The 12,286-nt window shown below is 41.2% G+C and overlaps 1 protein-coding gene across 2 annotated transcripts in view; it reads right to left on the reverse strand.

Annotated features, from left to right (window-relative positions):
- hdac11 (histone deacetylase 11) overlaps nucleotides 1–12,286 on the reverse strand; it is a 53,336-nt gene that overhangs the window by 26,321 nt on the left and 14,729 nt on the right. For both annotated transcript variants that reach the window (XR_004210124.1, XM_031825879.1), the window contains exons 5-6: nucleotides 7,495–7,537; nucleotides 23–99 (exon numbers count right to left, since the gene is read on the reverse strand). Coding sequence is in view for 1 of the 2 variants with exons in the window: in XM_031825879.1 (XP_031681739.1) it covers nucleotides 23–99; nucleotides 7,495–7,537 (120 nt within the window). In the remaining variant the exon portion in view is untranslated. The remainder of the gene's footprint in view (nucleotides 1–22; nucleotides 100–7,494; nucleotides 7,538–12,286) is intronic.

Here is a 12,286-nt window from a genome sequence, read left to right on the forward strand (position 1 = left end):
AGTATAGTTGCAATGTTCTTACCTTGATAGCTAAGGTGATGTCGGCATAGGCACAGAATCCTCCTCCTTTGTCACTGGAGCAATGATGGAAACCTCCACCTGAGAGAGAGAGAGAGAGAGAGACAGAGAGAGAGAGAGAGAGAGACAGAGAGAGAGAGACAGAGAGAGAGAGACAGAGAGAGAGAGACAGAGAGAGAGAGAGACAGAGAGAGAGAGACAGAGAGAGAGAGACAGAGAGAGAGAGAGACAGACAGAGAGACAGAGAGAGAGAGAGAGAGAGACAGACAGACAGAAAGAGAGAGACAGACAGACAGAGAGAGACAGAGACAGAGAGAGACAGAGAGAGAGAGATTAAATTATTCCATTAAATTAATCAAAACAGGAACATTCTACATTTGGCTAGAAATTCAAAAAGAAATTATCCTAACAGAGAAAAATGTCCTCCTGTGTGCTACCTATATCCCCCCACTAGAATCCCCATATTTTAATGAAGACAGCTTCTCCATCCTGGAGGGGGAAATCAATCATTTCCAGGCCCAGGGACATGTACTAGTCTGTGGTGACCTAAATGCCAGAACCGGACAAGAACCTGACACCCTCAGCACACAAGGGGACAAACACCTGCCTGGAGGTGACAGCATTCCCTCCCCCATATGCCCCCCTAGGCACAACTATGACAACATAACCAACAAAAACGGGTCACAACTCCTGCAGCTCTGTCGCACGCTGGGTATGTACATAGTCAACGGTAGGCTTCGAGGGGACTCCTATGGTAGGTACACCTATAGCTCATCTCTTGGCAGTAGTACTGTAGACTACTTTATCACTGACCTCAACCCAGAGTCTCTCAGAGCGTTCACAGTCAGCCCACTGACACCCCTATCAGACCACAGCAAAATCACAGTCTACTTAAACAGAGCAATACTCAATCATGAGGCATCAAAGCCAAAGGAACTGAGTAACATTAAGAAATGCTATAGATGGAAGGAATGCAGTTTGGAAACCTACCAAAAAACAATTAGGCAACAACAAATTCAATCCCTCTTAGACAATTTCCTGGGTAAAACGTTCCACTGTAATAGTGAAGGTGTAAACTTGGCAGTAGAAAATCTTAACAGTATATTTGACCTCTCAGCTTCCCTATCAAATCTAAAAATCTCAAATAGAAAACCGAAGAAAATTAACAATAATGACAAATGGTTTGATGAAGAATGCAAAAATCTAAGAAAGAAATTGAGAAACCTGTCCAACCAAAAACATAGAGACCCGGAAAACCTGAGTCTACGCCTTCACTATGGTGAATCACTAAAACAATACAGAAATACACTACGGAAAAAGAAGGAACAGCATGTCAGAAATCAGCTCAATGCAATTGAAGAATCCATAGACTCTAACCACTTCTGGGAAAATTGGAAAACACTAAACAAACAACAACACGAAGAATTATCTATCCAAAATGGAGATGTGTGGATAAACCACTTCTCCAATCTTTTTGGCTCTATAACAAAGAATAAAGAGCAAAAACATATACATGATCAAACACAGATCTTAGAATCAACTATTAAAGACTACCAGAACCCACTGGATTCTCCAATTACATTACATGAGTTACAGGACTAAATAAAAACCCTCCAACCCAAAAAGGCCTGTGGTGTTGATGGTATCCTCAATGAAATGATCAAATATACAGACAACAAATTCCAATTGGCTATACTAAAACTCTTTAACATCATCCTTAGCTCTGGCATCTTCCCCAATATTTGGAACCATGGACTGATCACCCCAATCCACAAAAGTGGAGACAAATTTGACCCCAATAACTACCGTGGAATATGTGTCAACAGTAACCTTGGGAAAATCCTCTGCATTATTATTAACAGCAGACTCGTACATTTCCTCAATGAAAACAATGTACTGAGCAAATGTCAAATTGGCTTTTTACCAAATTACCGTACAACAGACCACGTATTCACCCTGCACACCCTAATTGACAATCAAACAAACCAAAACAAAGGCAAAGTCTTCTCATGCTTTGTTGATTTCAAAAAAGCCTTCGACTCAATCTGGCATGAGGGTCTGCTATACAAACTGATGGAAAGTGGTGTTGGGGGTAAAACATACGACATTATAAAATCCATGTACACAAACAACAAGTGTGCGGTTAAAATTGGCAAAAAAACACACACATTTCTTCACACAGGGTCGTGGGGTTAGACAGGGATGCAGCTTAAGCCCCACCCTCTTCAACATATATATCAACGAATTGGCGAGGGCACTAGAAAAGTCTGCAGCACCCGGCCTCCCCCTGCTAGAATCCGAAGTCAAATGTCTGCTGTTTGCTGATGATCTGGTGCTTCTGTCACCAACCAAGGAGGGCCTACAGCAGCACCTAGATCTTATGCACAGATTCTGTCAGACCTGGGCCCTGACGGTAAATCTCAGTAAGACCAAAATAATGGTGTTCCAAAAAAGGTCCAGTCACCAGGACCACAAATACAAATTCCATCTAGACACTGTTGCCCTAGAGCACACAAAAAACTATACATACCTTGGCCTAAACATCAGCACCACAGGTAACTTCCACAAAGCTGTGAACGATCTGAGAGACAAGGCAAGAAGGGCATTCTATGCCATCAAAAGAAACATAAATTTCAACATACCAATTAGGATCTGGCTAAAAATACTTGAATCAGTCATAGAGCCCATTGCCCTTTATGGTTGTGAGGTCTGGGGTCCGCTCACCAACCAAGACTTCACAAAATGGGACAAACACCAAATTGAGACTCTGCACGCAGAATTCTGCAAAAATATCCTCCGTGTACAACGTAGAACACCAAATAATGCATGCAGAGCAGAATTAGGCCGATACCCACTAATTATCAAAATCCAGAAAAGAGCTGTTAAATTCTACAACCACCTAAAAGGAAGCGATTCACAAACCTTCCATAACAAAGCCATCACCTACAGAGAGATGAACCTGGAGAAGAGTCTTCTAAGCAAGCTGGTCCTGGGGCTCTGTTCACAAACACAAACACACACTACAGAGCCCCAGGACAGCAGCACAATTAGACCCAACCAAATCATGAGAAAACAAAAAGATAACTACTTAACACATTGGAAAGAATTAACAAAAAAACAGAGCAAACTAGAATGCTATTTGGCCCTACACAGAGAGTACACAGCGGCAGAATACCTGACCACTGTGACTGACCCAAAATTAAGGAAAGCCTTGACTATGTACAGACTCAGTGAGCATAGCCTTGCTATTGAGAAAGGCCGCCGTAGGCAGACTTGGCTCTCAAGGGAAGACAGGCTATGTGCTCACTGCCCACAAAATGAGGTGGAAACTGAGCTGCACTTCCTAACCTCCTGCCCAATGTATGACCATATTAGAGAGACATATTTCCCTCAGATTACACAGATCCACAAAGAATTCGAAAACAAATCCAATTTTGAAAAACTCCCATATCTACTGGGTGAAATTCCACAGTGTGCCATCACAGCAGCAAGATTTGTGACCTGTTGCCACGAGAAAAGGGCAACCAGTGAAGAACAAACACCATTGTAAATACAACCCATATTTATGCTTATTTATTTTATCTTGTGTCCTTTAGCCATTTGTACATTGTTAGAACACTGTATATATATATATAATATGACATTTGTAATGTCTTTACTGTTTTGAAACTTCTGTATGTGTAATGTTTACTGTTCATTTTTGTTGTTTTTCACTTTATATATTCACTTTGTATGTTGTCTACCTCACTTGCTTTGGCAATGTTAACACATGTTTCCCATGCCAATAAAGCCCTTGAATTGAATTGAATTGAATTGAGAGAGAGAGAGAGAGAGAGAGAGAGAGAGAGAGAGAGAGAGAGAGAGAGAGAGACAGAGAGAGACAGAGACAGAGACAGAGACAGAGACAGAGACAGAGACAGAGACAGAGACAGAGACAGAGACAGAGACAGAGAGAGAAAGAGAGAGAGAGAGAGAGAAAGAGAGACACTTTTGAGCCCAACAATGGCAGCATATTTTCATAGCCCCCCACCCAAATGCAGAGGCCTTTGAAGCCCCAATGGCTTATCCCTTTCCAGGGGTCATTACAATACACCCCATGGATATAAAAAATAACACTGCAAGAAATAAGTACAACAACAACTAAGCTCCTCAAGGACAATCCAGAGACACTATTTGCTGACTGCCACAAAGAGGTGAACACAAGCAACTTAATATTCCACACAGACCATCCCCTGGCACAGTGTTATAAGAGTACACTACCCCTATGTCAAGAGAGAGGGTATTGGCCCAGGGTGGAAACTCAGAATACTAGACATTGAGGAAATTGAAACAGATCAAATCAAATTAATTTATATAGCCCTTCGTACATCAGCTGATATCTCAAAGTGCTTTACAGAAACCCAGCCTAAAACCCCAAACAGCAAGCAATGCATGTGTAGAAGCACGGTGACTAGGAAAAACTCCCTAGAAAGGCCAAAACCTAGGTAGAAACCTAGAGAGGAACCAGGCTATTTGGGGTGGCCAGTCCTCTTCTGGCTGTGCCGGGTGGAGATTATAACAGAACATGGCCAAGATGTTCAAATGTTCATAAATAAACAACCTCTGTCAACGTGTACAAGTCTGGGACAGTGATGGTGCAGGGCATCCTCATGCAGTTCCAGCAGGACTTTTATGGGATCAAAGAGAGAGCACAGTAGGAAAAGCTCTCTCTCTGCGACGACTCCCCCATCCTGAGTGAGTCTGATCAAATCAAGTCATTTCCGGTCACAACTTGTAGACTTGTTTAAGTGTAGACTTGTTCTATTTAAAAAATAGAAACAACTTCATAAATTGTCCACAACAACATATTAGTACAACAACATACTAGTACATAACCAAATGGTCCCCCTCCCTCCCACATACACACATTCCACTTCTGCTATTTGGAAACAAATTTGGCGTTGACTTGATCAGATCAAATGATAACATAAAGAACCGTTGTGTTGAAACACCTGATGTTTATTAACAGTGAGAATCGCAGAATGGTGAACTTAACTAAACGACGGAGAATTTTGACTGTGTGATATTAGATTGCTTCTTGTGTAAATAAAATAATCACTGAATTTGTTCAGCTAATGTGTCATTCTAATGCTTGTAACAAGTAGTAACATTAACATGATGCTTTATCTGGACGTGGTTCTCCAGGACCTCCACCAGCCGAAGCTAAGTAGTAACATTAACATGATGCATTTTGTTGCTAATCTTACTTTGCTACCTGATAACTTTACGGATTCACTTTATCTGGCCATGGTTCTACAGGACCTCCACCAGCCGAAGATAAGTAGTAACATTAACATGATGCTTTATCTGGACATGGTTCGTCAGGACCTCCACTAGCCAACCAGTAGTAACATTAACATGATGCTTTATCTGGACGTGGTTCATCAGGACCTCCACAAGCCAACCAGTAGTAACATTAACATGATGCTTTATCTGGACGTGGTTCTACAGGACCTCCACTAGCCAACCAGTAGTAACATTAACATGATGCTTTATCTGGACGTGGTTCGTCAGGACCTCCACCAGCCGAAGCTAAGTAGTAACATTAACATGATGCTTTATCTGGACGTGGTTCATCAGGACCTCCACCAGCCACCCAGTAGTAACATTAACATGATGCTTTATCTGGACGTGGTTCGTCAGGACCTCCACCAGCCAACCAGTAGTACCATTAACATGATGCTTTATCTGGACATGGTTCTACAGGACCTCCACCGGCCAACCAGTAGTAACATTAACATGATGCTTTATCTGGACGTGGTTCTCCAGGACCTCCACCAGCCAACCAGTAGTAACATTAACATGATGCTTTATCTGGACGTGGTTCGTCAGGACCTCCACCGGCCAACCAGTAGTAACATTAACATGATGCTTTATCTGGACGTGGTTCTCCAGGACCTCCACCAGCCAACCAGTAGTAACATTAACATGATGCTTTATCTGGACATGGTTCTCCAGGACCTCCACCAGCCGAAGCTAAGTAGTAACATTAACATGATGCCTTCTAATTGCAGTCGCTGTACTCATAATATACAGGAGAACGATCGCCTTACGGCGAGGATAGCTGTGCGCTACAAGCCCAGCTTCAGACGCAATCGTTAGGCAAGGGTCATTTCATTTCAATGTATAAATCCCCTCGCACATTCCCCTCAGCCGGACAACTTTCTCATGGTTTCTGGAAGGAAACGCTGTAGGAATGGTCAACCGGTGTCGCTCATTCAGCTGACAGAAACTTTCAACCGGTTCTCCCCATTAAGCAGCGAGTCGGAGTCAGAGGTCGAGTCTTCTCTGGCCTCTACTCCCGTTACGGGGTCTGAGACGCTCTGACAAACTGAAAACTATGGTCATTGGCGACTACATTACCTGCAGTATTAGACTTAAAACGAATCATCCAGCGATCATACACTGTTTACCAGGGGGCAGGGCTACCGACGTTAAGGCTAATCTGAAGATGGTGCTGGCTAAGGCTAAAACTGGCGAGTGTAGAGAGTATAGAGATATTGTTATCCACGTCGGCACCAACGATGTTAGGATGAAACAGTCAGAGGTTACCAAGCGCAACATAGCTTCAGCGTGTAAATCAGCTAGAAAGATGTCGGCATCGAGTAATTGTCTCTGGCCCCCACCCAGTTACAGGGAGTGATGAGCTCTAGTCTCACGACTCAATCGATAGTTGAAAACTGTTTTCTACCCCTCCCAAAATATATAATTTGTAGATAATTGGCCCTCTTTCTGGGACTCACCCACAAACAGGACCAAGCCTGGCCTGCTGAGGAGTGACGGACTCCAACCTAGCTGGAGAATAACAACCTCCTCCATTCCTGTCATTATTGAAAGAGATTGTGATACCTCACACCTCACATTGTTTGTCAATTAGGGCGTGCAGGGTGAATACGTGGTCTGTCGTATGTTAATTTGGTAAAAAGCCTATTTGACATTTGCTCAGTACTTTGTTTCTACTGAGGAAAAGCACGAGTCTGATGTTAATGATAATGCAGAGGATTTTCCCAAGGTTGATGTTGACGCATATCCCACGGTAGTTATTATGGTCAAGTTTGTCTCCAATTTTGTGGATTGGGGTGATCAGTCCTTGGTTCCAAATATTGGGGAAGATGCCATAATTGAAGATGATGTTAAAGAGTTTAAGTACAGCCAATTGGAATATATATATATATTTATATATTGTATATTTTATCATTTCATTTAGGATACCATCAACACCACAGGCCTTTGTGGGTTGGAGGGATAGAATTTTGTCCTGTAGTTTCACTCAATGTAATTGGAGAATCCAGTGGGTTCTAGTAGTCTTTAACAGTTGATTCTACAACACACTCTCTCTCTCTGTCCAACCTCCGACTCACTGTCTGAGTCAATTCATAAGAGTTGAATTGGCAGTGAAACTGAGAAGCCATGAGAAAGAGAGGAGACAGAACTCACCTACATTGATGGCCCAGCCTCGGTCTACAGCCAGTTTCCCTGCCTACAGACGACACACAATACATTAGATTAAAAACAACACAATATTTTTTTTACTTTATTTAACCTTTATATAACTAGGCAAGTCAGTTAAGAACACATTCTTACTTACAATGACGGACTACCCAGTCATTGTAAATAAAAGGATTAGATTAGAAATAACACATTAGATTATAAACAACACAATAGACTAGAAAGAACACAATTGTGACACCCTGATGGGTGATTAGGAGTTTGCCTTGTCTAGGGGTTTTGTAGATTGATGGGGTTGTGTGTAGTATAGTAGTCTAGGAAAGTCTATGGTTGCCTAGAGTGGTTCTCAATCAGAAGCAGGCGTTTATCAATGTCTCTGATTGGGAACCATATTTAGGCAGCCATATTCTTTGGGTATTTGGTGGGTGTTTGTTCCTGTCTCTGTGTTTGTTGTACCAGATAGGGCTGTTTCGGTTTTTCACGTTTCTTGTTTTTGTATCTTGTTCGTATTTTCATCTTTCATTAAAGATGCTTATGAATAACCACGCTGCATTTTGGTCCTCCTCTCTTTCACCAGAAGAAAACCGTAACAACAATACATTAGATTTGAAACAACACATTAGATCAGATTAGAAACAACACAATACATTAGAAACAACACATTAGATCAGATTAGAAACAACACAATACATTAGAAACAACACATTAGATTAGAAACAACACACTAGATCAGATTAGAAACAACACAATACATTAGAAACAACACATTAGATTAGAAACAACACATTAGATCAGATTAGAAACAACACAATACATTAGAAACAACAAATTAGATCAGATTAGAAACAACACAATACATTAGAAACAACACATTAGATTAGAAACAACACACTAGATTAGAAACAACACAATACATTAGAAACAACACATTAGATTAGAAACAACACAACACATTAGATTAGAAACAACACAATACATTAGATTAGAAACAACACAACACAGAAACAATACATTAGATTAGAAACACCACATTAGAAACAACACATTAGAAACACACATTAGATTAGAAACAACACAATACAATAGAAACAACACAATACATTAGAAACAACACAATACATTAGATTAGAAACAACACAATACATTAGATTAGAAACACATTAGATTAGAAACAACACAATACATTAGATTAGAAACAACACAATACATTAGATTAGAAACAACACATTACATTACATTAGAAACAACACAATATATTAGATTAGAAACAACACATTAGAAACAACACATTACATTACATTAGAAACAACTCAACACATTAGATTAGAAACAACACAACACATTAGAAACAACACAATACATTAGATTAGAAACAACACATTAGAAACAACACATTAGAAACAACACAACACATTAGAAACAACACAATAGATTAGAAACAACACAATACATTAGATTAGAAACAACACAATACATTAGATTAGAAACAACACAATACATTAGATTAGAAACAACACAATACAATATAATATAAACAACACAATACATTAGATTAGAAACAACACAATACATTAGATTAGAAACAACACAATAGAATAGAAACACAATACATTAGAAACAACACAATACATTAGATTAGAAACAACACAATACATTAGATTAGAAACAACACAATACATTAGATTAGAAACAAGACATTAGATTAGAAACAACACAATACAATAGATTAGAAACAACACAAGACATTAGATTAGAAACAACACAATACAATAGATTAGAAACAACACAATACATTAGATTAGAAACAACACAATACATTAGATTAGAAACAACACAATACATTAGATTAGAAACAACACAATACATTAGATTAGAAACAACACAATACATTAGATTAGAAACAACACAATACATTAGATTAGAAACAACACAATACATTAGATTAGAAACAACACAATACATTAGATTAGAAACAACACAATACATTAGATTAGAAACAACACAATACATTAGATTAGAAACAACACAATACATTAGATTAGAAACAACACAATACATTAGACGGGAAAAACACAATACATTAGAATAGAAACAACACAATACATTAGATTAGAAACAACACAATACATTAGATTAGAAACAACACAATACATTAGACGGGAAAAACACAATACATTAGAATAGAAACAACACAATACATTAGATTAGAAACAACACAATACATTAGATTAGAAACAACACAACACATTAAAATATAACACTAATACAACACAACAGAGGCTAGGTCCTTGAGATGAGTAAACATGAATCTATAAATGTATCCATAAAAATATACAAATAATATCCCCAAAAATGTAAATATATCTTGATATGTTTCGTTTTCATTCAGTTTCCCTCTCTCTCTTCCTTTCTATGAGACTGGTATAGCTTCCTTCTCTACCAGACTGGTATGGCGTCCCTCTCTCTCTACATTTCTACCGGACTGGTATGGCTTCCCTCTCTCTCTACCTTTCTACCAGACTGGTATAGCTTCCTTCTCTACCAGACTGGTATGGCTTCCCTCTCTCTCTACATTTCTACCAGACTGGTATGGCTTCCCTCTCGCTCTACCTTTCTATCAGACTGGTATGGCTTCCCTCTCTCTCTACCTTTCTACCAGACTGGTATGGATTCCTTCTGACTGGTATGGCTATCCCCCTCTCTCTACCTTTCTATCAGACTGCTATGGCTTCCCCTCTCTCTACCTTTCTATCAGACTGGTATGGCTTCCCTCTCTCTCTATCTTTCTACCGGACTGGTATGGATTCCTTCTCTCTCTCTCTCTACCAAACTAGTATGGATTCCTTCTGACTGGTATGGCTTCCCTATCTCTCTATATTTCTACCAGACTGGTATGGCTTCCCTCTCTCTCTACATTTCCATCAGACTGGTATGGCTTCCCTCTCTCTCTACCTTTCCATCAGACTTGTATGGCTTCCCTCTCTCTCTACCTTTCTACCAGACTGGTATGGATTCCTTCTGACTGGTATGGCTTCCCTCTCTCTCTACCTTTCTACCAGACTGGTATGGCTTCCCTCCCTCTCTACCTTTCTACCAGACTGGTATGGATTCCTTCTGACTGGTATGGCTTCCCTCTCTCTCTACCTTTCTACCAGACTGGTATGGCTTCCCTCTCTCTCTACCTTTCTACCAGACTGGTATGGCTTCCCTCTCTCTCTACCTTTCTACCAGACTGGTATGGCTTCCCTCTCTCTCTACATTTCTACCAGACTGGAGTGGCTTCCCTCTCTCTCTACATTTCTACCAGACTGGTATGGCTTCCCCCTCTCTCTACCTTTCTACCAGACTGGTATGGCTTCCCTCTCTCTCTCTCTCTTTCTACCAGACTGGTATGGCTTCCTTCTGACTGGTATGGCTTCCCTCGCTCTCTACCTTTCTACCGGACTGGTATGGCTTCCTTCTGACTGGTATGGCTTCCCTCTCTCTCTACCAGACTGGTATGGATTCCTTCTGACTGGTATGGCTTCCCTCTCTACCTTTCTATCAGACTGGTATGGCTTCCCCCTCTCTCTCTCTTTCTATCAGACTGGTATGGCTTCCCCCTCTCTCTACCTTTCTATCAGGCTGGTATGGCTTCCCTCTCTCTCTACCTTTCTACCGGACTGGTTTGGCTTCCCCCTTTCTCTACCTTTCTATCAGACTGGTATGGCTTCCCTCTCTCTCTACCTTTCTACCAGACTGGTCTGGCTTCCCTCTCTCTCTACCTTTCTACCAGACTGGTATGGATTCCTTCTGACTGGTATGGCTTCCCTCTCCCTCTACCTTTCTACCAGACTGGTATGGCTTCCCTCTCTCTCTACCATTCCATCAGAGTGGTATGGATTCCTTCTGACTGGTATGGCTTCCCTCTCCCTCTACCTTTCTACCAGACTGGTATGGCTTCCCTCTCTCTCTACCTTTCTACCGGACTGGTATGGCTTCCTTCTGACTGGTATGGCTTCCCTCTCTCTCTCTTTCTACCAGACTGGTATGGCTTCCCTCTCTCTCTACCTTTCTACCGGACTGGTATGGCTTCCCACTCTCTCTCCCCTTCCATCAGACTGGTATGGCTTCTCTCTCTACCAGACTGGTATGGCTTCCCTCTCTCCCTATCCTTCCATCAGACTGGTATGGCTTCCCACTCTCTCTCCCCTTCCATCAGACTGGTATGGCTTCTCTCTCTACCAGACTGGTATGGCTTCCCTCTCTCCCTATCCTTCCATCAGACTGGTATGGCTTCCCACTCTCTCTCCCCTTCCATCAGACTGGTATGGCTTCTCTCTCTATCAGACTGGTATGGCTTCCCTCTCTACCAGACTGGTATGGCTTCCCACTCTCTCTCCCCTTCCATCAGACTGGTATGGCTTCTCTCTCTACCAGACTGGTATGGCTTCCCTCTCTCTCTACCCTTCCATCAGACTGGTATGGCTTCCCTCTCTATCAGACTGGTATGGCTTCCTTCTGACTGTTAAGGGTTCCCTCTCTCTCTACCAGACTGGTATATCTTCTATCTCTCTCTCTCTCATCTAGTGCTCCTATGACAATCTCCAGTTGTATCAGACACACTACCAAGACTATATGCAAATAAAATAATCAATCTTAACAGAATCACTAATTAACTACACATGGTTGATGATATTAACCGATCGCTGCAGCTGTACATAGTCTATTGGTAAATAGCCCACCCTTTTCACCTACCTCATCCCCATACTGTTTTTATTTATTTACTTTTCTGCTCTTC

The sequence above is a fragment of the Oncorhynchus kisutch genome, linkage group LG5 (assembly GCF_002021735.2).
Source record: "Oncorhynchus kisutch isolate 150728-3 linkage group LG5, Okis_V2, whole genome shotgun sequence".
Lineage (NCBI taxonomy): Eukaryota > Metazoa > Chordata > Actinopteri > Salmoniformes > Salmonidae > Oncorhynchus > Oncorhynchus kisutch.